At 38.6% G+C, this 27,871-nt stretch overlaps 1 protein-coding gene and 1 long non-coding RNA gene across 27 annotated transcripts in view; one reads left to right on the forward strand and one right to left on the reverse strand.

Annotated features, from left to right (window-relative positions):
- Positions 1 to 15,606, forward strand: part of HDAC4 (histone deacetylase 4) — a 441,670-nt gene extending 426,064 nt beyond the window's left edge. For 20 of the 26 annotated variants that reach the window (XM_067111678.1, XM_067111665.1, XM_067111668.1 and 17 more), the window contains 2 exons: positions 13,396 to 13,535; positions 14,042 to 14,202. In XM_067111678.1, coding sequence (XP_066967779.1) covers positions 13,396 to 13,535; positions 14,042 to 14,129 — 228 coding nt within the window. In that variant the 3' untranslated portion in view covers positions 14,130 to 14,202. Of the gene's footprint in view, positions 1 to 13,395; positions 13,536 to 14,041 lie in introns of all 26 variants that reach the window. The other 6 variants (XM_067111667.1, XM_067111685.1, XM_067111686.1 and 3 more) reach the window with 3 other exon arrangements.
- LOC136843362 (uncharacterized) overlaps positions 1 to 27,871 on the reverse strand; it is a 54,006-nt gene that overhangs the window by 12,555 nt on the left and 13,580 nt on the right. The window lies entirely within an intron of this gene.

A 27,871-nucleotide genomic window follows, 5' to 3' on the forward strand; every position in this document is an offset into this window, starting at 1 on the left:
GGATTATAGACAGGATACTCAGTCTTTCAGATCACCTGCATGCAAGCCAGTCCAGCTCGTGACAGATTGTTCACTCTTCCTCTGTCCACTGGAAGAGGACGGAAAGCAGGAGGAAGGTAGGAAGCCAGTCCCACCTATACCTTCTTGTAGCCACACACCTTAGGTGAGATACAACCTGTCCTACATGACTTATTAAGCACCCACCAAGGATCCAAGGAAAAGGAGTCCAAGGACCCAAGGGCAATACCCAAGGTAAAAGGATAAGAATGTGAACTGCACAAGTACATTCTATCCTAGTACCAGATCGACGAGTTCTAACTGAATTCCATAGATCGATGGATGACTGTGGACCCTAGAGATGTTGCTTCAAACGTACTGATGACCACCATGAAATTGCAGGGTACGTTTGGAAGGTCATTTCCATAGGCAGAGAAATGATCTGTTGCCTATGGCCAACACTCCAAGGTAAGAGGATATGCATGCAAATTTTACAAATACATTCTAGCCTAGTACTCGAACTACATGTCCTTTCTGAATGTGACAGACATATGGATGACTTTGCCTTCCAGAGATCTTACCCGAAACGTACTGATGACCAGTAGGAAGTTTCACGGTAAGCTCGGATGATCGGCTCGTTTGCTAGAAAAAGGGTCCCTTTGCCATCGTTTCTTGGGCAGCTGAAAGCCAAGGAACTAGTCGTTAGCTTTGGGTTAAATGGCTAGACTATGTAGGTAACACAGAAGTCATGCTGTCTTTGGTGCAAGAGGACCATCGAAGGGAAAATGATCAATCAAATTGGTAACCTTCAAATGTGTAGAATACGCAGATCAGAACAGAGCCAACAACAGGAATCGAGAGAAGAAAGAGTATGATCAATCTCCTTTCAAGGTCAAGCGAGAACCAGAAAACGCGATTAACCATCCTATCCCCTGATTTCATCGAAACTGCAATCATACCGAAGGTACTTCTGTCTGTCCGAGTACTACCACTGTCACAGAGCTGACATGTCAGGTCTCATCAATACCGGAAGCTTGAGTGGTTGAGCATAGTTAAGAACCACTGATCAAAATTCCATGGGCGTAGAAGTTCATGTATATACATTATTGTATGAAAACCAGTCTGATAGAAGAAACTGACAAGGGAAAGTAGGCATGCTCAATCACGTCATGTTGCCAAAGAAGTGGAGCTCCTGTACCTGTGCATGGGTATAGACTCCAGTGACAGAATTTGTCTGACACACATCCCTCGTCCTGGACTGTGTCTGACTGATGTTTGTATTGAGCATGCTATTGCAACCCCATTCACCAGCACTGTATACAGAGAGGATGATAGGATAACCCCAGGGGATGTCTTATGATAAGATGTTCTATGTAGAAACATGCTTAGTACTCTATTGTCAGTGGACTTTGCACTGCCGACAGAGATGTCCTAGAACTGTCAATGGAATGTGCATCAGCAACAGAGGAGATGTCATATGAGGAGATTACCTATGATGACAACAATAATCCAATCAAAAGAGCAGTTGTCCTATGATGATGGCACCCTGTCAACAGAGGAGATGCCCTAGTCGACAACAGAGGAGACGTCCTCTGAAGAGATCTCCTATGATGACATCACAAGCTACTCAGAAGAGTTGTCCTATGATGATAGGACACCCTGTCGACAGAGGAGATGTCCTAGCACTGTCAATGGAATGTGCATCAGCAACAGAGAAGACATCCTATGAGGAGATCCCCTATGATGACAACAGTAAGCTACTCAATAGAAGAGTTTTCTTATGGTGATAGGACACCCCCCCCCTTTATTCATTGCATATATTGATGTCAGAGAGAAGTATATCTGTTCAAGCAACAAACCATGTCAGCCCCATGTAACAGGTGTATCACCACTACTCACTCTCCTTGCTGGAGAGAGAAGTAAAGGCTATATATGAAAGTCAAAGAGAACTATATCTGTTCAAGGAACAAACCATGTCAGCCACATGCAATCGGATTGCCACTCCTCACTCCCCTTTACATATATATATATACTCCCCTTTACATATATATATATATATATATATATATATATATATATATATATATATAATATATATATATATATATATATATATATATATATATATATATATATATATATATATATATACACATACATATATTCATTATTATTATTTTATCAAGTCTGACTGAATTAAGCAAGACTGCACTTTAGGCCTATGGTTAGTTACCCAGAAAATCCAGTTATCCAGAACATTCTTGATCCAGAAGACACTGGATAGGAGGCTTTCTACTGTATTCCATTTATGTTTTTCATACCATTAGTATCATAGTATTACAATACAATTCAAACCATACAAAATTACATCAGACCTCTAGTATTGTTACTGGAGATGTTACATAATGGCTAAGGCTTTGACTGAAGATCAGGTAAGCTCAGAACATTTCATCATACCTCCTGACTGTAGATCAATGACAAACATACACAAGGCATTGGTTTATGGTATTAAGCAGCTAGAAAAAAAACAAGAGATATCAAAGACTGAAATGGTTTGGTCTTGTGATGAGATGAGTAAATGTTAGTCAGAAAAGCAATAGTTATTTATGGTATTAGCAGGTTGGAAACCTATAGGAAGTTCCAGGAAATTATGGAAAAATAATATAGTAGATAAAGACCTAGACTTGACTGGATATCAGCAGAAATGTGCACAGTTCAAAAAAGAGTGGAGAGAAATTATTATCTAAGCCCCTAGAGGACAAAATCATACATAAGAATGTTTCTTGATGATGGTGACTTTTTTTTTTGTATTACATCTATTCCACACTTAATTGTGACCTTTTACAATTACAGCAATTTTAAAGAATTCATTGTCCACCTGTTTTGTGCACATACAATGTACATCAGGGAGAAGTGCATGCCAAGAATAGTGCTGAAATTATGTGAACTTAGCTGAATGAATTGGCAGCAACAAAACTCACTGTGACTGTTCCTCTTGCTGTCATTGCCTTGAAACAGAAAAGATATCTGATTAGTTTTGTTGTCTTGTATTAGACTGCTGTATCGTATGGTTTCATACTAAAGGTATGCGCCACTTAAATGTCTGAAATATTTTTCGTGCATCGTGAGAGCAGGACGTTAAGTGGATTTGCGTATGTGAAATAATACTTAAATGTGCTTGAGAAATGAAGCCACATTGTTTATAAAAAGCCTATGCTTGACATATCAGTGGCAGTGTTATTAATCTTTCTGAATTATTGTTCAGCATTTTTTAACTAATACCATACAGAACATGATGTAAAAATAATACATAGTACCATACATGACATTAAATTATAGTAAAAAACATAGCATGTAGGTAGGTATGGGAAAACCTTGTAAAACCTACCACGAAGCATATTGTTTACATTCATCATTTGAAAATTTATTGCAAACCATGGAAATTTCAGTAACATCCATTTGTGTGATTGGTATCATGACTGTAGTTACAATAGCCTAAATCATTTTGTAGCCTAGGCCTGCTTACATAACATCAGCAGCTCAAATAAGTGCAAACCATTGTTCAGCATATTCAAAAGAGATTGTAGAAAATATAAAATAAGTATATGCAATATGCTTTCAGACTTTAGCTACATATAGGCCCTATTCCATACCTATGTTAGCTTTTGCCAACATTTACAGTCATTATTATTAGATTTTTTCTTCAAAAACAATTGCATTACATTTGTATATGCAATAAAGGACTTGTAAAAATACTGTATTGTAGTGTATCACTGTATGCTCTAGGAGAGAGCATCAGTACATTGTTTTTAGGACATCAGTTTTGTTGAAGTTCTTTATTTAATAATTTTGTATAGTCACAAATAATTTAATTTTGTGACACTGTAGTAAGGCTTAGTTAAGTCTGGAGCCAGAAACAAAAGTAGTACAAGAAAAGTAGGTGGGAATAGAAACTATTGCCTTTCAAGCCTTAATGGACAGCAGGGGTCTTGTGATGCCCAGTAATTGCGTATGGCACTCTCCGGTTCAGCTCATATGAGTACCTGTGTTATTTTGTGCTATAATATTTGATTGAATTTTGCATGAAAACATTCATGTCACTTAAACGGGCCATAAATGACCTTTCTCAACACTAACACCTCAGTTCAGAGTTTACAAGGGAGATCACTCATCTCCCCATCCCAGTACATATTGTATATATTTGCTTATAAAAATACTGAGAGATTGCTGTTGATTTTAGTTCTTATCTTTTATGATAGTATGTTAGCTGTAATTGTAGTTTTGCAAAGTACAAAAAAATATTAGAAAGAACATTTATAACTCAATAAAAGGTACAACATCTCCCCATCCCAGTATATCTTGTAAATATTTCACCATAAATATACTCGGGGATTGCTGCTGAATTTAGTTCTTATTTGTTGTGATATTATGTGAGCTGTAATTGTATTTTTACAAAATAAAATTTAAAAAGTATTAGAAAGGTCATGTATAACTTGCTAAAATTCGCATATTTTTATGAGTTTCTTGGAAAACAAGAGGCCCCAACACAGGGTTGAAATGTTCACTTTCAATTTCCCTTGGAAGGTACAGAAAATTTTTAAAAAAATTTATATCATATGCATTAGCATGCATAACTTCCTCTTCAATGATTTTTTAATTTTTTTTAATTGACCGACCTTAAAGTTTGCCTGGTCTTGGGATGTTGTGTTAATGTATATTCAGCCAGCCTGTAAGGGTTAAAAGTAGAGGATATCTGTCGCTCGCAGAACAGAATGGTTGAATGAATGTAGTTAAATGAGAGCCTTATGAGTGAGTGGGGGAACCTCACATCCTCCTCACAGATGCTCTTCCACTTTCGTCTTTTGACTGTTCTGTGTGACATTGTTTGCTGATGATGTCAATCATCCCTTTGATGAATGTAGCTGAGTTTAACATCCCTTTGTCTTTTTGTTTTATATAGTACTTTTTTCTTTTTGTGTTCCCAGCCCGAGAAGAACCCTAAAAGAGTTCAGAGGTCTGGTTAAACAAATCATTTATAACTAACTTTTCTTTTTGTAATTTTTGTTTGGTTTTGGGTCACTGTGTTTTTTCTCAGATGGAGAAGAAACACAAGCAACATTAATGAGAGTTGAAGACTATCATGTGGCCAAGGTAAGGCCTATGTCTGGACTTCCCAAATTCCTCAAGATGAGGAATATGTGGATTGTGCTTCTCCTCAGTGGGAAAGGTTTGGCAAGAGGAATGGAAGGCTAATGCATTCACCATTGTCATCATGGGGGTGTTTTGCTCCACAGGTGACACTTATCACATTCTGCTGGGGACTCCTCCTGTTCCTTCAGCAAATTCCAATGAATGCTTCTCTCATTGAGGGTTAGCTCTCTCCCACCAAAGGAGTTTTGTCACTGTCTCCTAAAGGTATCAATTTGTCTGGGGTGGATGTTGCCACACATCAGTATCTCCACCCTCTGGTAATAGTGACAGTTGGTCAAGTCTCTTGAGATTTCTTCATTCTTGAGAAGATTTAGCCCAGTTTCAAGTAGCCCACCCTTTCTGCTTTTATAGATGATATGGCAGTGAAATACAAGAAAGCCTTGTTTCCCATATCTTATGTGGTAGTGGTTCCTGTTATCATAGCAAGTTTGTGTAATACATTGCCTCTCTGACTACTTTCAGGAAACATGAGAAGTAGCTTGAGGTGGTCCTTGCTGACCTTCCTCTCAATGAACCAACTTCATTAGTGCTCTCTTATACAAGCTCTGGTCAGTGGACAGCAAGCGTAGTACCTGAGAAAAGGAAAAGGCCTAGGCATTCTGCCTCTTCATCATCATCATCATCTTTGTCATCAAACTCCATCTATTTCTTTGTCATCCTCTCCCTCTTCTCAAGACTCATCCCTCTTGCAGACAGAGGAGGAGGAAGGGGAAAACAAAGCATTCTTATAGGAAGTCCAAGTCTTCCTCTTAAGTCTCTAGTGAGCATAGCAAGCATTGCTTACTTGAGTTTTAGTCTTGTTCCTCAAGGAAGTCACTGAGGAATGGAGGTGCACACCATAATTGTAGTGTACAAGAGGTTCCTGACTAAAGGTCATGCATCCTCCCCTACAAGCACCCCTTTGTGGGCTGATCGAGTTGACCCAGTTTCCCGGATTCATTGACTTCTCCTCACTGTCCAGAGCATTCTTACGTGGAATTGGAATTTGAATTAAAATTTAGGCCAAAGGCTAAGTGCTTGGACCTACGAGGTCATTCAGCTCTGAAAGAGAAATTGAGATTAAAGAAAGTCTTAAAGATGTAACATGAAGAAAACCTCGCATTTGCAGTATGAAACAATTGTTTAGGAGTGGGTTGAAATTAAAATGGAAGAAAGAATACAAATGTGGAGATAGAGAAAAGGAATGAAAGGGGTTAAAGCTAGGGCCAAAAGGATGCTGCCAAGAACCTTTAGTAATGCCTATAGTGCACCGTGTGTGGTGCACTGAAGGCACCTATTGGGGTTTTAACGTAAGAGAGAGCTCCACTCCCTTCCACCTCTCATGCTTATGGTTCTTCACATGCAAGGGAGGAAAGCCAAGTGGCCAGCACTCAGTTTTATTCTTTTTCCCTTTTGCTGTGCCAGTCTCTTCAGATCCCAAGGTTAGAAGTAGCAGCAGCTCAAGAAATGACTTTGTTCCCCCAATAAGATAGTTGACTGGTTTATCTAAGGAAGGACAAGGAGTAGAGACTCTGGTTCATGGTTGAAGAATAAGCAACTCATACCTTAGGAGACTTTGTGCCCCTTGAAGGTCCTTCCCTTCCAAAGCCCTGTTTGGCCTTGTTAAAAGGCACATCCATGGCTAAGATTACCTTGGAGGAGGAGAACAACTTGGTTTGCAGACCTGGTAGTTCCTCTGCCTCCAGTAGATCAAGCAAACTCCTTCTCCCCCAACCTTGCACGCGCACGCTGCACTGAAGCCTGGAGAGATATTATACTGTATTCTAGATCACTTACAGCCCTGCTCCTTTCCAGTTAGTCACCAGTTGATTGACTGACTAATAATCTTCTCCTCATAAGACTTTGACGAGAAGGCCTAGCCTTCAGTGCTTTGGAGCGGCTGTGACTGTCATTCAAGCTTTGTCATGGTTAGGTCTGTGGCTGAATGCACTAACAGCTTCATTTGTGATTCATCTTACAACAATAGATGAATAAAACTTTCTTTAGGAAAGGCTCTTACTTTAAGGCTCACCAGTATTCAGACTGGTACACATTCCCATTCTTTCCTATCTTCTTATTTGATTGCAAACAAGTAAGGGGTTCTTTATGATTTTACACACCTGAGACATTCTATTCCATTGCCTAGGACTTGCATGTGCTATGCATGCAAACAGGTTTTGCTTCAGTTAGTTCGGTTTTGACCTTTTGGACGTAAGTATATGGATTTTCTACCATGGTTTTGACAGGCTACATGTTGACCGTAATTGTTTTTGAGCGATTGATAATGACTTTGCGATTCATGAAAGCTCACTATGGATGAAAAACTCATAGCTGTTGATGCGCCAGCCACTTCATAGAAAATCCAACTCTTACCCTAAGGAGCTTGTACTTGGAGGTTCTTACTTCTTTTCAGTACCCCTGCAGCAGTCTTGCTACATGGATCATGGCCTCTCATTGAGCCTAATGATCTCATCCAGTGCCATTCTGTTGTGAACCATATTGAACAGATTCTGTTACCCAGGAAATCAGGCAGGCAGCTTCCTTACAACTGTGCAGGATGCCCTAGTGTTATCAATCACAACTCCTTCCATAACAGAAACAACAATCATAGCCTGTTGGTTTCTGCACGAAGGCAAGTCAGACATGAACCAATGGCAGGAAGGAATCAGATTTCCCTTTCCTCCTCATTTTTGCTGTCGAACACTTTCTTTCATTCATTCCTTAAGGAAAGGGAGGGTAGATATACTGTAAGATTGATGTTAGACTCCACAGTACCCCATTCAGAGGCAATGGGGTCAGAGGTGGAAAGAGGAGGGAGAGTGTTGTGTTTTCTATTCCACCACCTGATATAATATCAACCCTTAGTGGGATGAAGTGATCTATAGCCATACCTTCAGTTGCAGTTAGGCCTTCAGGTTCTTGGATTGAGAAAATACCAACTTTCCTCAACCCACACCACTGTCCCAACCTTTTTTCCTTCTGGAAGGAAAGGAAAACTTTCCCAACTCTTCCTTATTCCTCCAGCTATGGATAAGTCCACAGTATCTAATTTGCAACAGCAAATTAGATACTGTGAACATATATTTTTAGCAGTTAATGAAATAGTGGTGAAACAAATTTGATAAATATATTCTCAAAATATGTAAATATTTTGGCAAGTGTCATGCTTCTACAAGAGACAGCTGATACACTTAATTTGTAAAAATTGAGTTCACATTTTGTATGAAAAAATAATCTGTAGTTTCAAGAAAACTACAGGTCTTCAAGAGTAAGGTAGCTCTAGGTGTCCTCACTGGGATGTCATGGTATTACCCAATAGAACCATGGTTGTCACTTTCACAGAGGGGCCACCCTCAGGCTTAAACTTATGGATATAGCTATAAAACATTAAGCTTTGTTTTGAGGCTAGCATATGAACACATATGTTAATGTACAAAACCAATTAGCCATTATGATGCCAAAATGAACAATGTCATGTAAATTCTGTATATTGCAGAGTTATAAATGAATTAAGGATGTACCAAAGCAGTTTTATTATTCTTTCAAAACTCCATTACAACAAATCTCATATGGTTACACAAGCTGATCAGATATAAACAAAATGATGCCTTCGAGACTTAATAAGCTATGGGGTTTTTATTTATATTTATGGTACATTGTTAATGCATTCTGATGTTTTAAAAGGTTATTTTATCATACAACATTTAATGTGAACTCTTAGTTCTAACAATTAAATGTATCAGTTGTCTCATGTATAGAAGCATGACTTACCAAATTATTTACTTTTTTTGAGGATAATCTTTATCCTAATACTGTACTGTATAAATTTGAGAATTATGTAAAAATTAATTTCCAAATATAACATAAAAGGTAATATACTTCATAAATAAATTACCTAATACTTTATATGCCATTCCAGAACTCATAATTCCGACTAAAGTGGGTTATCAGGGTTGCAACCTAGTCATAATTCAAGTGCTTACTGTAAATGGTGTTGTCTGTAGTCTGTTGTAAAGTCGCTATATGGGAGAGAATGATCATGGGGAACTCCCATCAGAATAGAAGCCAGTTTTGGTAAAGGCTGAGCAAGAGTGTCAGACACTTTTGGCTATAGACTCTTGAAAGAGAGAAAGCAACCAAGGTCTCGGGCTAGAACTGGTAAGCAAGGCAACTCTTGGAGGTAGGCCTATGAGAATGAACAGCAGTCCTTGCTGTCAGAGATGGGACATATGTGGACATACATAGGCCAATTTGAAACATACTACAGCATAAAAATGACATTGTAATCACATTAAGGATTGAATTAAACAAAGAAGAAAAGGGGTGTGTTCTTCCTCACCTTTAATGGGCCTTTACATGTGAAGGTTGACTCTTACTCTCATAATAGGGGCCCATGCATAATTAGTCATATAACTGCATTACTGAAATAAATGCAAAATTTTTCTCACTTTACCTGTAACTGGGGAAGCTGATGGCCTATATGGAAGGTGAAGAGGGGCAAATATTAAGGGGAGTTCCATTCCAGAAAAACAACAGGCAACTGTGCTTCTAGGTTTGTTCCATTTCTCTGTCAGTTTCTACTGCTTTCTTGAGACAGTGCATTTCTTTATAAAAAGAAAGCTGTCCAATAATCTTTGTTTTTGTCTGCAATTTAAAATGTTGCTAAAACAAGACATAGCAGTGTCATTCGGTAGGTTTATAACAGGGTCAGTGATATTTTCAAGGAAACTGAACAGTAATACCTCAAACTTATGCGAGGTTAGGTTCCAGAACCCCTTACAGGCGAGGATTCGCGTATGTTTGGTACTGTAACTAAAAATGCTAATACAATGTTATTTCTGGAGTTTAAACACAAAATATGGCCCTCTTCATGCTCCCAAAGTATTAAGTTAACTTTTAAATGAAATTAAAGTTACTCTAATTTCATTTAAAACTTAGCTTAATACTGTACATTAATCAGTTAAAGCTTAGCTTAATACAATACCCTTAAAAAAAGAAGTAAATGGTTGATGTAAAAATAGAGAACAGTATCGTAATGTATACTGTATTTGCCACACTAGCACATTTACAGTAGGTACATAGGTATACTAATGTTACCTCTAATTAATGGGACGCCATTTTCTTTTTCACTAACAGAGTAAAAGATATTTTCTTTGCCTCACTAGGTAAACTTCATAGATCAAAGTCATAAGAAGGTACACATTTCAATAAAATACAGAAAACCGTATGTAATATTCGTAGAGGGTAAAGGTAAAATTCACTCATTTCAAAATTATGTACTGTACATGTACAGACGTACAGAGAAATAATAAGTTGTAAAAATATGTGTGAGCACTAACTGTGAACAAGAGAGAGAGAGAGAAATATATATGCGCATTAAAAATATTGGAATGGAATATAATGGAATATAGAGTTTAGGCCAAAGGCCAAGCAGTGGAACCTATGAGGTCATTCAGCGTTGGAAAGGGAAGTTAAGGGCAGGTGGGTTTGAAAGGTGTAACAGGAGGAAAACCTTGCAGTTGCACTTATGAAATAATTGTTAGGAGAGGGTGGATAGCAAGATGGAAGAAAGATAATATGAATGGAGGTACAGTAAAAGAAATGAAAGGGGTTGCAGTTAGGGGCCGAAGGGATGCTGCAAAAAAGCCTTGGTAATGCCTACAGTCCACCCGTGAAGTGCACTGACAGCACTATCCCCCTACAGGGCATTAAAAATATTGGACTGTAATACAAATTTTCCATACCGATATTACACTTAAAAGCATGGAAACTTATAAAATACTTCAAAAATTAAACAAACACGTTCTGTATTGGTATCACATCTTTGAAAAGTGCAGTAATTTTGTGAATGGGTATCACATCTTGTAAAAGTACACTAACTGTACAAGCTGTAATTACATATTAAAATACAGATTGCACCAGCACTTATTTCCAAGGGTAACAAAGTAATTTTCACAGTACAACACCAATACAACTCAGTGATGTCTCTGATGTGTTTTAGTAAGTTAACGAATTCATTTTATCAAACCAGCGCGACTGAACAACCTTATCTCGAGGTCATCAAAGACTTTGCGAATGGGCAAAATACAGTACGTAACTGGACTGCCTTTATAATCATATGTACAAAAATATAAATAATACAAATTTTCAATACCAATTTTACACTTAAAAGCATGTAAACTTATAAAAGTACTTCAAAAACTAAAACACTTTCTGCAGAGTTATCATCTTTGGAGAGTGCAATAATTTTGTGAATGGGTATCACATCTTGAAAAGTACACTAGCTTTGCAAATGGGTATAAAATTTTGTAAAGTACACTAACTGTACAGTACATGCTGTAATTACCTTTATATCATATTTATGCATGTACAAAAATAAAAAAGTAATACATTTTTCATACAGATTTTACGCTTAAAACATGAAAAGTTATAAATGGCTTCAAAAATTAAACGTAAACACTTCTGCAGGGTTTCTCGAGGATTTTGCAAATTAGTTAGGTTCCAATGAAAAGTTCTCGTGTCTGTGAACTCGCACAACTCGAATCACATAAGATCGAGGTATTGCTGTAATTCCCTCCATTTTTCACACACCACTTTTATGAATGAAGTAGGAACATCCTTTCTTGCCTCCTCCTCACCTTAAGACAGTTCATTAGCAGTACAGTAGTCTGTTGCTGCCCCCCCCTCTAAAAGTCTTGGGGTTTTTTCGTAGTGAGCATTGCTTTGTGTTCCTCCACCAACTCAATAACATTATCACTGACCTCCTAGCCAAAGGACTTGCCCAGGGACACAATATCCTATACAACAGGTTCAGCCTTGCTGGCATCTAGGCTTCTTAGGACAGGAGCCATGATGACTTTTGTACATACTGTACACAGTAAATTTCTGTACTTGTTACCCAAATATGAAAAACATGCTCAGAGTTTGCCAGAGATGTACACTGAGTGAGACCCACATGAAGACTGTAACCGTTCCTTTGTTGTAGCTGGGAACTGCAAGTGATGTGTTCATCCCATACATTGTAGCTGGTCGTCTATGTCTGTCCTTTAACCAAGCTAACATTCATTAATGGAGCAGATATTTCCTCAGACAACTTGTCCTTTCACAGAACTGTCTGTTAATTGAGGTGTACATTAATCAAAGTTTAATTGTATCTATTTACCATAGAGAAATGTGCTGTCACTATACCTCAAGTGTGCAGTTTAAGCATTATTAAAAGAGTGTTTGCAGCATTTCTTTGGCCACTAGCTGTATCCACTTTTTAGCCTTTTACTTTACATCCATTCCAGCCTCCTTTCTGTCATCTTGCTATCCACCACCAATAACTGTTAATTCTTATTGCAACCGTGGGTTTTTCTCCATTCTACCTTTAGATCCTTGCACTTGAATTTTCTTTATATTCTAGCTCTCTTTAACTTGCTGTCCAACCACTCCAACTCTTTTTGTTGTTTTAGCAATGAGTGGCCAAAGTGAAGATTGTCTTAAGCACTGAATGACCAAAGTGCCCCCACTGTTCTAGGTTGATAGCCTAAATTTCATAATTCATATTAACCTAGATATTTATGCGTATCCAAAAAATCATGAAAAATATGGTTAAGGCCAAGGGGGTTTACTAAGGCAGTTTGTCATAAGCAAAAGATCTCTGTGCTAGGTACAGTACTGAATTTCCCACTAGGCATTTTTATGGCAAGCCAAAAAAACTTAAAAGCTGCCTTATCCTTGCAAAATAAATGTCAGTTACTTTTCTAGCCTGGTCTGGTGTTGACAGAATAATTAAAATCCTTTTATTACAGTTATATCAATTACAAGACCCTCAAGACATGGATTTTGATGGATATCAGACTCTGGCTGTTGAATTACCAAGTACTAGTTGATTCTTAATACAAGTTTGGATTGTGTAAATATATGAAGTAATTCTTTTATTTGCATGAATGTCTGGTTGAGTGAGAATGTTGAAAATAAGGTTTCAATTATTGTAGTCTTTGGTGGAGAGCAAAGAAAAACAAAATACTGTACAACATTAGGTCCAGTCTGTGCTAAGGGCTAGTGAGAAATGGTTTAAGAGCAGTAGTGAGAAATGGTTTATGATGTCATAAGGTCCTTTTTAACTGTGTATAATTCTAAGAATGCTTATCTTAAAGATTGAGCTCCTGTATTTTTTCTGTATTATCAAATGGCCCTATCTATAGATGAAATTTTATTCCACAGAGTATTCATTGGCCAGTTGTGAGAAGGCAGAGTGGAATGATCGCATTGTCAGCATTAGAAGCTCAGGGACGAGAGGAAGAACAGGAAACTGTTTCTGCAATGGCCTCATTGAAAGTTGATCCTCAGAATCAACAGTCACAGTATGTATTGTTTATATTGAATTTTTATTTTAAAAATTCCCCAAGTATTTGGATATTTTATCCATAGTATCTGTAAAAGCTAATGCTGGTGTGCATTTATATTTTAGAAAATATTCCAAGGGTATTTTCTGTCAATTCTTTCATTCTGCATCATTGTGGACATTCAAGAAAATGAGATTTTTAAGTTCATACAAAACAAATGGGTAGGAATGGCATGGAAAAATGTCTTAATGTTATGTTAAGACAAGACTTACTCAAAAAAAAGGAGTTTCACTCCTTTATTGCAGACTTCATAATGGTCTTGGTCCAGTAATAATACAGTACTGTACAAGGTTTTTTTATGATTTTTAAAACTAATAGGATTAGATGAACTGTGAGACCTCTGGAAATCAAACTATTGTAATTACAAGTGAATGTATTGTTTTTAGTTTAACTCCTTAATGTTTTTCAAGTGATCACCTTCAATGGTAAGAGATTTGAAATGGTGTGTTTTTGTTTTTTTACAGGAGTCCTGAACCTGCACCAAAAAGTCCAGCCACTGAAACTCCAAATGACGAGGAAGAACCCATGGAAGAAGACACGGAAGTGAAGTAACAGAAGATAAAAAAATATTAAAACAAACACTAAGAATATCTTGAAGTCCAGAGTGTGTACTAGAATCCAGAAACACTGTTACCCATTAATTTTAGGCCTTCACTGCCTCCCAGATACAGTGCTGTGAAAGCAGTGTACTGTGTTTGCATTTCAATGTGCTGCTTGTGGTTGCCCCTCTGCAGGTAGAGGGGGCCTAGGCACGCTCCTCTTTGCCGAGTGACCAGTGATATTTAGTGTTAATTGTTCCGGTGTGGTAGATGTCCGTACATCACCCAGTGATGAAAACTGTAAAGAAGGTGGTTTGTGATGATATTTGCCGAGTGAACCTGACACTTGGCAGCAGTGTCTTTGACTCTCCCCATATTGGGTAGGGCACTGGAACTCTTTCAGGCAGTGATGTGAGTCAAGATGTGATGAGTGCCCATTGTTCGCATTTGGGCTTGTTCGATGAACCAAAGATTAGGTAGATTTTTATGATGTGCATACACGGTGTCTTAAATTTCTTAAGGTTGTAGTGTTCCATAGGTAAACAAGACTGAGTTATGCAGTCATATTTATTGATGAACCACATTTATTTTCATTACATAATATGAGAGTAAGTTTGTATGTACTGCTGAGAAGCAGTTTCCTGACTGAATGTGCAGCCCAGTGCAAATGTATTTCAAAATACAAAATGTCATTATCATTGGACCAGCCTCAAGCTAAATCATGACACCTTAATACTTGTGCCAACCACTTAACAGATGTTTTTCTGTTGACAGACTTTAACTTTGAATATGTTAGTATTCATATAGTGTTTAGTAGATAAATGTATAATATACATATATATATTATATATATTCAATTTTATGTATTTCAGATTTTATTTGTTCACCTCACCTGATGGTGTAAAATTTATGTCACTTAAGTGCACAAAACATGTTACTTGCAAGCCTTACTTATTAGCGGAAAGGTTGGGTGGTACCTATTTGCATCGGTATGCTATTGGGCTTATTGTCATGGAACAATTCACAGGTGTTGTGCCAGGATGTTACGTCAAAGGCTTGCCCTTTGCAAATTGGGGTAAAGTGCTCCTCTTTCCACACTTCTGCCTTTCTGTACTATATCTTGTCACCTAATGTATCTTGGTAAAGAAAATAATAAAAACGAAGGTCAAAAGGAACCATAGAGGCCAAACTGTTTGGAGGGTAAGTGACCCACAATGCCTTGCTGGGACCTTACTTGTACAAATCCATAATTACCTCTACATCTACACCAGGCTCACGAGCACTAGTCAGAATCACAACCCCCTGTCCACAATAATTCAGGCATGTAAGATGTGTGTTCTGGTACTACTCAGCTCAAGGCTTTACAATAAAGGACCAGCCATTCAAATGGTTTCAGGAAGGCATGAGCATCCCCTCCTGTATCCTGTATCTTGTCCTTGTATGGTCACGGTGTCCACATAATAAACTGGCATATGTTCAACAGGTACTAATGTTTGTTTCTTTTCCTTTTCCACTTTGGTTAATTCGTATATAAAGTTATATTAACCCTTTGACTCACTTAATATCGGCCCCAGAACCAAGAAACTCGTTACCTGCAAATGTGCTAAGCAATAGTTTCCTTTGACTGTAGTCTGTAAAGTTACAATGCATAGTGAAATACTGATTTTGGTGTTATTTTTTAAATGAATACTTGTAATTTATCATGTGTTCAAAATCCCTAAAAAAAAAAGAAGTTTGCCAAATGGAAATTTAACGTTAATTGTAAAAAGAATTTCTATACGTATTTAGCCATGAAAAAATTACCAAAAATAAAGTACAGTAGTATCGACATCAATTTCTTCTGCCTGCCAAGCTACAATAAATTTCCTTTCAATTATATATATTTTATTTTTGTTTTGCCCACTATGAAGCAGTAATAATTAGGGAATATCTTTTTTTACTTTTTTATTCCATGTGCTGAAGCTCTTGGCAGTATTTTCCTTTTTACTGCTGTGTTTAAAGTTACTTTTCATGGAAAAATATAAATTTTCATAATAAGATTTATTATTTGGATACTTGCCTACTGTTAAAGATAGCTTATATCTCCGTGCCAACAGGTGAGTTGGCACCCCAACAAAAGAAGTGAGTGATCTACATGATTGTCTAGTCCAATAGGTGTGTTTCAAATGTTTTAGCTCACCAAAATTCTCCTCGATAACCCATATTATCTGGGATGAATCCTGACTACTGTTAAAGATACCCGATTCCCACATTGAGAGGAGAATGGTGGGTAATGCAGCTACACACAATCTGCACAACCAATCGAGCTAAAGGTTTCTTGCATGAAACCCAAAACATTCTTACCTGATCAGGAATCTTACCTGGAACCCTTTTTAGATCTTAATGTCGCCAGAAGTTGGATATCACTCAGAGAGCAAAGCTCTCATATGTGTGCAGCAAAGAGCAGCCTTGTCAAGAAAACTGCTTCAAATCAGCCAATACGAAATAGAAGTGACACAGAGGGACCCAAAACTGACAGTCAACTGAAATTAAGTACCTTTATGACATAAAGACATTCTCCTATAAATATATTTACTTTCAAGCTCCCCAAAATATCAAAACCCAAAATATCAAAACTGCTCTTTCTTTGGTTCAGGAAGACTTGACCCGCTACTAGTAGTAGACTAGGGCTTTACTGTTTTCAGATGCAATTCTTCTTACTTAAGGTAACGAGTGGCAAAAACCAAACTGCACTTCTGCACTACAATAATCACAACCTAAAGCAACAAATTTGTCATAAAACTAAATGAAGTTAGTGTTCCTCTTAAATTATAAAGGTTAAAGGTATAGAAATGTTCTGAAACGACATAACAAAAGGTTAACTTTGCCTCTTCCAAGCTTAACCTATCTACCATATATACTGTGCTCGTGTATCATGCGACTGTTGAAGACCTAATTTTGAAGCTAATTTTAAGGGGGTTGCATCATACAGGATACAAAATTAGCATATGTAATATTCACACATTAGTATCATATTATAAAATGCGAACATAACAAATATGCATCTTTTCCATGGATCTTTTAAAAAGTTATGCTTTACTTCACTCTATCCAATAATATTGTATGTAGTCTCACATTACTATTGTACTACAAAATACAAACATAACGATCAATGTTTTGGTTTGGAAATCAGCTGAGGAAGATTACGAGGTAAGTTTATTTTGCTATATTTAACTCAATTCAGAGCGATTTTCTTGCTTCTAGTTAGACACTCTTTCTATTTGCGACAAGGTTATTTTTCGTTATACAAAGTATTTTCAAGTTGAAATGTGACAAATACATCTTATTGTGAACAAAATTTACCTTTTTTCATTAATAGATAGCATTGGGGGCATGTTTTTAGTGTAAAAAAATCAAGATTCCATTCGCTATTTTCACTTAATTTCATCATAATACGAGCTTTGCATATTTATCTTTTATCAGCATGAAACAACAGTAGAATGTGTTCTTTCATGCCCACTAGTTTTAATTAAAATACTTTTCTCTCCAATTTTATTTACGGTTGAGTTTGATGGCATATCAAAGTTTACGGGAATTTCAAACATGTTAACGATGCACAATAACTTACAATCATTAAGTAGCTTGAACATTGTTTTCTTGGCTTTGGCTACAACTTGCAGCTAAAATTTAGCAGTGCATTTCCTTGCCAATCTTTTCTCCACAGCAAATAGGGATATAATGCAAAAATATATCAGTCCTATTCTACTTAACGTTATTTGTAACACAACTACTGTACAGTAATTTTTACTATCGTACGATGGTGGAAGTAAAGCAAAACGGCTGTTGATATCGGATTCGGTTCTTCATAGCAAAACAACTTTACTCATTCAGTTGTTTATGTCTGTATGCATTTACGCAACAAGTATAACATTACTAGTGATACTTTTATCATTCTCTCTTACTTTTTTTAACTTATTTAACTAGAAGCTGGGATAGATAAAGAGATGGAGGAAGAGAGGTTAGTCTATTGTAATTTGGTCCCTCAAAAAAGGAACTTGCATGATACATGAGATACATGGTAAAATAATTTTTTAAGGGTGAAAATTTTGGGGGGTCGCATGTTCAACGGGTATACAGTCATCCTCTGGTATTTGCGGGGGATGTGTACTGCACCCACCCGCAAATACCAAAAATCTGCGAACACCGGAACTCCCTATAAAAATGCTCATAACTGCCTGTTTTAATAGTTCAAACACCAAGTGTATACCTTAAACTATCATCCTACTCCAAATATACCATAAACTATCATCTAAAACACTTTAATGTCATTTCAAAGGCATTTTACAACTTTACCCTTGAAAATATATGGTGTACCGCTAAGTGTGAAAACTATTTAGGATACCCCTATACATTCAAGTACATCCATTTTCTCTCATACAATACTGAAGCAGTCCCATTTTCTTTATTTCAGTAGATAAGGGAGACATTGGTAATTCACAAGATAAGTATGTACCTCAATATTTCATTATACATAAAAAAAAAATTATTGATAATTTGTTGTTTACATTAATTATCTGAAAATAAGTAAATGATTTTTTTTATAAAAAAATTTATTTAGTCATGAAAATACAGTAATTAGTGAATATTTCTCAACAAAAAAATCTGCTAAGTACCAACTTTTTTGTGAATAATTCAGGGATAAGTTCCACAGAAAAATCTGTGAATAGGTGAAGTCACAAATAGTTGGGGGTTGACTGCATACGGTAAATGAATTGTAACTACCCTAACAAGACAAAGAAGTATTTCCTCTTCCTTCTCCACCGAAGATTTGGAATTCTTCCAAATCTCTGTAAAAAACTTAGTTATGACATTCTCAGCTATAAGGCAAGAAGATAAAACAGCATTCCCTTTACCACAGCCTTACATGAGAGTGCTGGCAATAAACTTACTCTTAAATGCCAAGGGTGCTAACAAAAAGTGTTTCATGGTGAAAACTTCAATGGAACTTATTCCCAAGGCTTGAAAGAATCTGCAGATAAAATTTTACAACTGTCTAAATTCCATAGAGACTGATACTGAAAGCTATGGCTTCATTCTCAACTGATCTCAACATCCTCAGACAGATCCAATTACCCATGATACAATGATACAATAACAAGGAAATCATGGAACTATAATCTCAAAAGTATAAAGTTGAAAGTTGATGTCTACATGCTACGGGTACTCAAAATTCCTCTAGATCAGCACCCACAGCAATGCACAAATCACTGTTTCTGATATGAGGCCATGGTTGGTTTTCCATTAGAGTAAGGTTAGAATTCGGGATACTTCTGAAAACCCCCCTACTGGGAGGAGATGGTTGAGCATCTCCTAGTGGTTAAGTGTGGGATGAAGAAGTTAGTGGAATCACATGGAATTCGGTAGTGTAAGTCTATTTTTTTCCTTAACGGAAGAATATAATACTGTAGAGATCTTCCATGAGAGCTAGAAAGTCCGGAAATCATTCCCCTTGAGGCTACTAGGGCTCTAAGGGAGTCATTGAGCAATTCTTGTACTCAAAATTTGTTCAATACAGTACTTTCCTTACAGTAGATAAAGGGGAAGGTATATGTATCTGAACTGGGCCCAACTTGAAGAAACACATCCACTGCTAAAGCGTGAGGGCCCTGAAAGTAGTAAAAAGCTGGTTGTTCCTGTTCATCCTCATGCTAATAAGTCCACATTTGAGCACTTCAATTCCACAATCACTCTATAGGCAGAACTTGTAATTCCTGAATCTGCAACCCCCAAAAAATATTGTCCTTCTGCAGAATGAACAAGAGAACCAATGCCCTGTTATTCATTTTGCCCAAAAAAAGCAGTCCTTCCCCTATGACCTAGTTTTTGACCAAATGTTTGCATTGTAGAAACTTTTCATATAACCAAGAGTTCAAGCTCTTAGGGATAAACCTACCAGGAATCTTCAATGGTCTTTCCACCACCCTAAAGTCTCTGTGTAAGGTTTGCCGGGTGTAGTATTCCCCATACTATGGTGTATTGAAGTTAGTGTCACAACACTTGTCATAACTGTTTTGTGTTATAAGACAGAGGGGGAAAAAACAAGACCAGGATGTAGGTTTTAAGAATAAACTTGTTAACCCACAGTTTCAGCATCCCTCCAAAAGAACCCGGTGACAATGATGGTCCTGGATTAAGGTGGTTTAATAAACATTTGCTGTAAGTTACAAACTTATGCTGAGACCACACTGTAATTTTTCCAGATTATTCTGACAAATTATCAAGTGAGGCCATGTGCCCTAACAAAGGAAGCTTTTACCACATAGAAAGCTTCTTTTGAGAGCTTAAATTCTTCGAGATAAAGCAAGAAGAGCCTATTGATCTTCTGACAGAAAAGCCTGCAAACTGCAAGAGTCTATCCTCATCTTCAGACAGAGAACGAGGAGGAGTTAGGAAATTCTACTGAAAATCAAAATGCACAGACTGACCCTAACAAAGCAACAGATCCTTGGCCTTCAGAATACTGTTGACAGAGTTGGCCAACTTAAACCAGTAAACTTACTAGAAAAGAATTCTTGCTCCTAAAAGACAAAACCATCCCCATATGGGTAACAAATTCCTTGTGAATACTTGAGGTGCTGTACACAAGCCAAAACAATGCACCTTGAACAGGAATACCTTCCTTGCAAATACACATTGCAGGAACTTGTGCAATTGAGAATCTACTGGTATGAGGAAAATGCACCCTGCATACCACTGACTCATCCAATCGTTCTTTTGGAGAGTCACTAAAACCATGTTGGAAAAAACCATGAAGAATAGGTACAGACACAAAAAAGTTTAGTCTCGATATGTCCAACAATGGGTGCCACTCTGCAATTCCTTACGACGCTAAACAAAAGTCTGAGGTAAGAGCCTGGAGAATTACTGATACCTGCTCCATTGCATTCTTCTCTAATTAAAACCTCCTACTGAAACACAAGAAACTTCTGCTGGAGAAAATATGAAGGAACAATTAAAGAAGACAAACCAGTGGAGGGAAAACTCGAAAGGAATCATAACTCTACTTCACTATCTCCACACCCAAGCTTCTGTTCCTACGTCTTTCCAAACATGCCAAAGAGGTACAATTTTGTACTAATATATCCTCCTCCACTGCCTCAAAAAAATAGCCAAGCTTAGAAGGTGACCCAAAGGGGAAATCAAAACAGCTGCCATCTCCTGTGCAGGAGTGACCTTTGAAGACAGACAGTAGCATAGCTGCTCTCACTTCTTCAAAACAGTTAGTATAAGCATGAGAACATTTGCCTATAGCATTAGAAATGGTCCTGACCACGCAAGTCAAAACCTCTTCCTTGTTATAATTACAATCCCACTGGTGCCACAAACACTTCAACCTAGTGCCACAAAGAGAGTATAAGGTGGCACTACACACACACACCAAGCTGGTTCGACCTCTCTACGATGGTGCAAAGAAGAGGTGATTGTACTGAGTGAAACTTCAGTAAAAGATAAAACTTCAACAATCTAAACAGAGGCTTGGATAATAAAATGTCTCAGCATGTCCAAAGCACTTAGTCAAACAAAGAGCAGGAAAAACGTGAGGCAGGTGAAGGAAGGCAATGAACCACATTGCCCCAAGAACTGACCTGGCTCCCTGGCAGAGGACTCTTCCAACTGTTGCAGGGCTGTCCTAAGCTCGGGCTATGGATGGGCAAGGGCACCAACACCTTACCTCTTAGCAGTGAATGCAAAAATTATTGCACACTATGGGGGGACCCAGAACAGTTCCCTAACAAAAATTCAGACAAGCCTTTTACTGACTAAAATAAGTTTTAAGTCCAATTCTAACTTCTCAATATGCTTTTCCTGAACCAAAAAGGGAGGGGAAGGTGGAGTTAGGTGGTCTCAGTACTACAGTCCCTAAAGCATTAGCAGAGGAAAAAGCCATAGACTGAGTAAGGAAAATTACAGACATAGATCCTGGAGAAGAGGGAGAAGTGACAGGTTTATGACCTGACCCATTTGCTTTTGCAATCTATCTGCTTCCCTTCTCTTCCAATAATAACAAACTCAAGCAGAAAATCCTTCAAAAATCCCTACATTCCTCACATCTATTCTCAAGATTAAACTTTATACCCCTGCAGCTGGCACAGAATAATCATTCCTACAGAACCTGACTCTTAGCCTCAAAACAGCCAAAGCCATGAAATACCAAGTGCCTATAAACAACAGTGGCACGGATTCTGACGAGCTGAAACATTTGAAACATGCCTGGTGGAGAACAGGTATGCTAAACAGTCATCTGGTTAGCCACTCGATCTTCTTTCATTTGAATGTTGACTCCCCTATTGGAACAGAGATATAAGCTACCTTTAACAGTAGGTAAGATTCATCCCCAACAATACAATTTTGGTCTTCAATGGAAACCTGAATACTTGTAAATGACCTTTTCATAAAAAAATGACATGCAGGTCAAAGATGGTATCTGCAAACACAGAGATAAGACTTATGCCCCTGCCCTGGTTGGAGATGGGGGATCATAAAACTCCACATGCTACATCCTTGGTGGAGCATCCCTTAACATACAGTATCCAGAAGTTTCTTTGAGTGATCAATATGAACAATTTTTTCATGAATTTATTTTGAATAATATATTAAGATTCATCAGTAAATCATAAGTGAAACTGGAATGGAATAGAATATAAAATTTAGGCCAAAGACCAAGTGGGGACCCATTCAGAGCTGCCAGGAGAAATTGCAAAAAGGTTTTAACAGTGTAACAGGAGGAAAACCTCTCAGTTGCACTATGAAACAATTGTTAGGAGGGTGGAAAGTAAGGTGCAAGAAAAAGAATATGAATGGAGGTACAGTAAAAGGAATGAAAGGGGACTGCTACTGGGGGCTGAAGGAACCCTACTAACAACCTTAAGTAATGCCTACGGTGCACCATGTGAGGTGTTTTGATGGCCCTACCCCCTACAGGGCACAAGTGACATTAAAGCCTGGATCTAAAATGACACACCAGTGTATCAAAATGAATTAAATTAAATGTATTTAATGTACTGTATATTATACAAGAGCAAAGAAAGAAATGGACTATAGATATCAGGAGAACCCTGAAGTCAAGAACTGCTGGTATTTAATGCATGCTCAATTATGGGTTGATATCTTTACACATAAAATTGGAATCTAGTTAAAGCCAGTAGTGTTTAGTATGTATATAATTTAACCATGTTGCCCTGGATCTCAATGGTGCAACTCAGGCCCAGTGACCACTTTATTAACTGTTGCAATACCAACATTCAGTTGTGACTCAATATTCACTGCATTTATTCTCTAACTCAAGAGTCACTGTCTGTTGAGGTCAAGCATTCAGGTTAGTCATTTAGAATGTTTAATGATAGTTTGGCAACTTTTAAATAATTATAGTAATGGTTCTTTGGGTAAGATAAATTTTAATATCCATTATGGTGGCAAACCCTTATACTGTACATGTTTTGCTGTGACAAGACCAACATGAAAAGTTAACTTGACCTTGCCCTTTATAATATTTGCATTAGGTCATCTATAAAACTTGAAAAGGAAATAATTTAACTAATTGCTGGTATTTTAAATGCAGACCTTACAACAATATGATCAGTCAACCTTAAAGTGATGTACAAAATATTAATGCATATGCTACCAAGATAAACCTGGAGACACATAATGATACGTACAGTTATTCGTACATTTTCTATATAGCCACTTCACAGTAATCTTCACTCCTTATTGACAAAGAAAATAGGGAAGAGAAAAAAGTGAAGAGCATTGTTTTATTAGAATGGCAGATCAAAGTGGTAGACCATATCAGGTACTCTGATGACAAATTGGACAGTGAAGCAGGTACTGAGAGAGCAGTAAGTAAAATAGCAATAACCTGGATGAAGAGGGATTACTAAATGACTAAATAAAATAAACTTCATTAATGGAGAAAGCAACGAATTATGATGCAAGTAAAAGGTTTAGATTCTCTATCCTGCAGCAATGTGGGAGACTGAATAGGAATTTTGTTTTTTGTTTTTAAAGTTGTAACTATACAGTACAATGCTAAGATTCATGGCCAGAGTGTGGTGGGAATTTTGTATTGCAAATGAGAAAATTGCAGGGATATGGTATTCAGCAGCTGGGAAATGGGCAGATCTCAAAGGGCAAGATGGTTTGGACATTTTTTGAGAAGGGATGAAGACCAGTTTGTCAGATAAGCAGGAGATGTGGAATAAGTTGGACAAGAACATTACCGTACGAAGTCTCAGGAATTATGTGACCTACATGAAGAATGGCTAGATGTAAATTCAGCGGAAAAGTACATACAACAGGAGTGAATGGAGGTAACTAATTTATCTTTAAACATCATAGAGGAAACGGATGACATAAAAATCTGAATTGAGAATCATGATGAAAATGCATTTATCTATAAAAAAATATATAAGGAAAGAAACATTTTGCTACTTTCTGTTAAGGCAGAGGCTGAAGGCCATCACTATAAAGTACTGTACCAAACTGGATGAGTAAGCACTGAACATTGAAACAACCTAAATATTTTTTTAATGTTGGTTTCTTAATGTTTTCGTTTTCAAGGAATGGGTATTTTTTTCTTCTTGCTTTATTCAGTCCTTTTACAAAAGTGTTGCCCATTCCTTTTCTGAATTATCGGATACTGGGATGGCAAAGACAAATGGCTTTATTTCTGCCATCAACTCTCACTTCCCGGTCACCATCGGCAGTTTCTGAATTCCTATTGAAGGCGGGACCAAGTGCTATTCAGTATTAGGAAAAGCTGCTCTGTACTGAAATTCTACATGTTTAACCTCAATCATAGTTTCCTTTCCATCAGGTGAAAGAATACACAATGAGGCATCACAACAAGGGTTATCAGTATTTTCAGGGGAGGATATTGGTGCCCATATTACATTTTGATTGGAGGTTTTACAGTCTGAAATGTTAACAGTCAGAGCTCTTGGAGTGGGTAGGTTGTCTCTTACCCCTTTCTGACTTCAATGGGTATCTAGACAACTTATTCAACTTCTTCATGGGCTTTGGATATTTATTAACCCACTCTCATTTAAAGGCTGAAAAATTTTTACACATTACATCTAATTCAGTATCCAGGACTGACCTGAATTCCTCTTGTGAATCATGGATAACATCTCTATATACTAATGCTCAGTAACATGGACACCCTTGATATTCTCATAATTTCCTCCTGGAATTATGAAAGTACAGCAAGTGGAATTTCCATATCAGGAATGCAAGCATAAACTGATTGAGCCAAGGCAATTGTAATGCTCAGCAGGATAGAAATCCTGGATAAATCACTACCCCCTCTTAGATGATGCAGACACTTCAGACAGGGTTGGGTTGGGTTGACCCTAACAGGATGCCCTTCAATACTGCTGCATAGGAGAGGGAAGATTCTCACTTGAGGTACCCCTCCCTTATAGAGCAGAGGACTGTGTCCCTGGACCTTCCGGATTCAGGACAATTTCAGTGGCTGGACCTTCCGGATTCAGGACAATTTCAGTGGCTATCTCCATTCCATGTCTGATACCTGTGACATCTCTTCCACTGAAAAACTCTTCGTCTCCATTGGAGGAGTCAGTACAAGAGGTTCTAGAAAATAGTGCTTTGGAGTACAGTCAAACCCTGCCTATTCGCATTTCGGTATTCACGGCTGTAGAACTTATCACCGAATTATTCGCAAAAAATTCGGTAATTTGAGGGTTTTTTCGTCAAGAAATACTCACTAATTACTGTATTTTCATGTTATTTTCGTGACTAAATAAATTTTTTATGACAAAAAAATTATTTACTAATTTTCAAACATTAACATTAATGTAAACAGTAAAATATCAATAAAATGCATTTTTTTTTAATTGTGAGGTTCAAGAAATGTCAGAAGTGAAAGACTGATCTTTTATTATTCTCGACAGGTGTTTATAATTTATAATACAGAAAGCAGATAGAAAGTTAGCAGGCAACCTGAGGCCCCTCCGCTGCGTCCATACAAAGGTTGTGTTTGTTATCAGGCATAAAAAGACATATATAATGCGTTGCAGAACATGTAAAAGGCAAGTATATATATCGGCGGACAGGCCGTACAATGATCATACAATGAGATACAGTACATAGAGAATCTGAAATATCAACAAGTAACATATAAGGCGTGATTAACGTACATATGAAGAGAGAAACACAAGAAATGAGAGGCGATTTGACGCCCTTACAAATACTCTCTCCGCAAGACAATGATTAGAGGAGCAATTATTGGATGATATAAATTAACATCAATCACATAGACACTGAGGCAGTCGGAGCGGGCCCCTGCTCTTGGAGAACTGTGGGATTGGGGTGGAACCGGCATCTGGGGTTGGCTTTGGTGGGGGAGCGGGTGTTTCTGCGGGGAGGTACTGCGGGGGAACTCTGGGGCACCTGCCTTCTTCCTCATGTACTTCACTGTCCAACAGGAATGCCGGCTTCAGCCTGTTGATGGTGATCCAGTCTTCCCGCCTGTGGATGTCAAGGAGGTATGCCTTGGCGGCCCGCCTGGTGACTCGGTGGGGCCCCTCCTAGGGCCTGGTTAAGGGCGGCCGACGGGCGTCCACCCTGACGCAGACGTAAGTGCAGGAGTGTAAGGCGGGTGGGCTGTAGGTGGTGGTTCTGTCAGTGAAGGTCTTATGGCAGGGCGCAAACTTCTGTGCGAGTTCCTTCAACCTCAGGAGGGGGGTGTCTGCGCTGCCCGCCGTCGACAGCGGGAAGAATTCTCCGGGGATGGCCAGTGTCTTCCCGTAGACTTTCTCAGCAGGGGAGGCGTCGCCGTTTGCCTTCAGTGCAGTTTGGAGACCCAGCAGGACCCAGGGCAGCTGTTCCTTCCACCTTGCATCGGTGCAGCGTGCTACGAGAGCGTGCCTTAAGAGAGTGGTGCACCCTCTCACCCATGCCGTTCGCTGCGGGGTTGTAGGCTGTTGTGCTGTGTAGAGTTGTACCCATCAGGCGTGCCAAGGAGACCCAGAGCTCTGACAGGAAGGCTGGACCCCTCTCCGTAGTGATGCTGTCTGGCACTCCGAAACGGCTGATCCAATTGGAGAGGAGGGCCCCTGTGCCTGAGGCTGTTGATGCCTCCTCCATGGGGGTTGCCTCGGGCCAGCGGGTGGAGCAGTCTATGATCATCAGGAGGTATCTGGCTCCTCCCAATTGTGGAAGGGGCCCGACGACGTCGATGTGGTTGTGGCCGAAACACCAACGAGGCTGGGGAAAGTCGCCGACCCCGGACTCTGTGTGCCAGAGCATTTTGCTCGCCTGGCACGGGATGCAGCTCCTTGCCCACTAGCGAACGTCCTTGCTGATGCCATGCCAGATGAACTAGTTAGTCATGAGGCGTGCCGTTGTGCGCCCTGATGGATGGGAGAGACCGTGGACTATGTCGAACACCTGCTTTCTCCTCGAAGCGGGTGCTAGGGGGCGTGGGCAGCCTGTGCTGGTGTCGCAGAGGAGAGTTGTGTTCGAGCTTGCTAGGGCACGTCTTCCCACTTAAGAGCCGTCACTGCCGTCCTGTAGTCTGCCGTCTCTGGGTCCGCTGCTTGTTCTCTAGCCAGGTCTTCGTAGTCGATGCCAAGGTGAAGGGAATTGATTTCTACCCTCGACAGGGCGTCGGCCACCAGGCTTTTCCTGCCGGGGACGTAGTTGATGGTGCACCTGAATTCAGAGATGGCGGTCAGGTACCGCTGTTGCCTTGCAGTT

The sequence above is a fragment of the Macrobrachium rosenbergii genome, chromosome 11 (genome assembly GCF_040412425.1).
Source record: "Macrobrachium rosenbergii isolate ZJJX-2024 chromosome 11, ASM4041242v1, whole genome shotgun sequence".
Lineage (NCBI taxonomy): Eukaryota > Metazoa > Arthropoda > Malacostraca > Decapoda > Palaemonidae > Macrobrachium > Macrobrachium rosenbergii.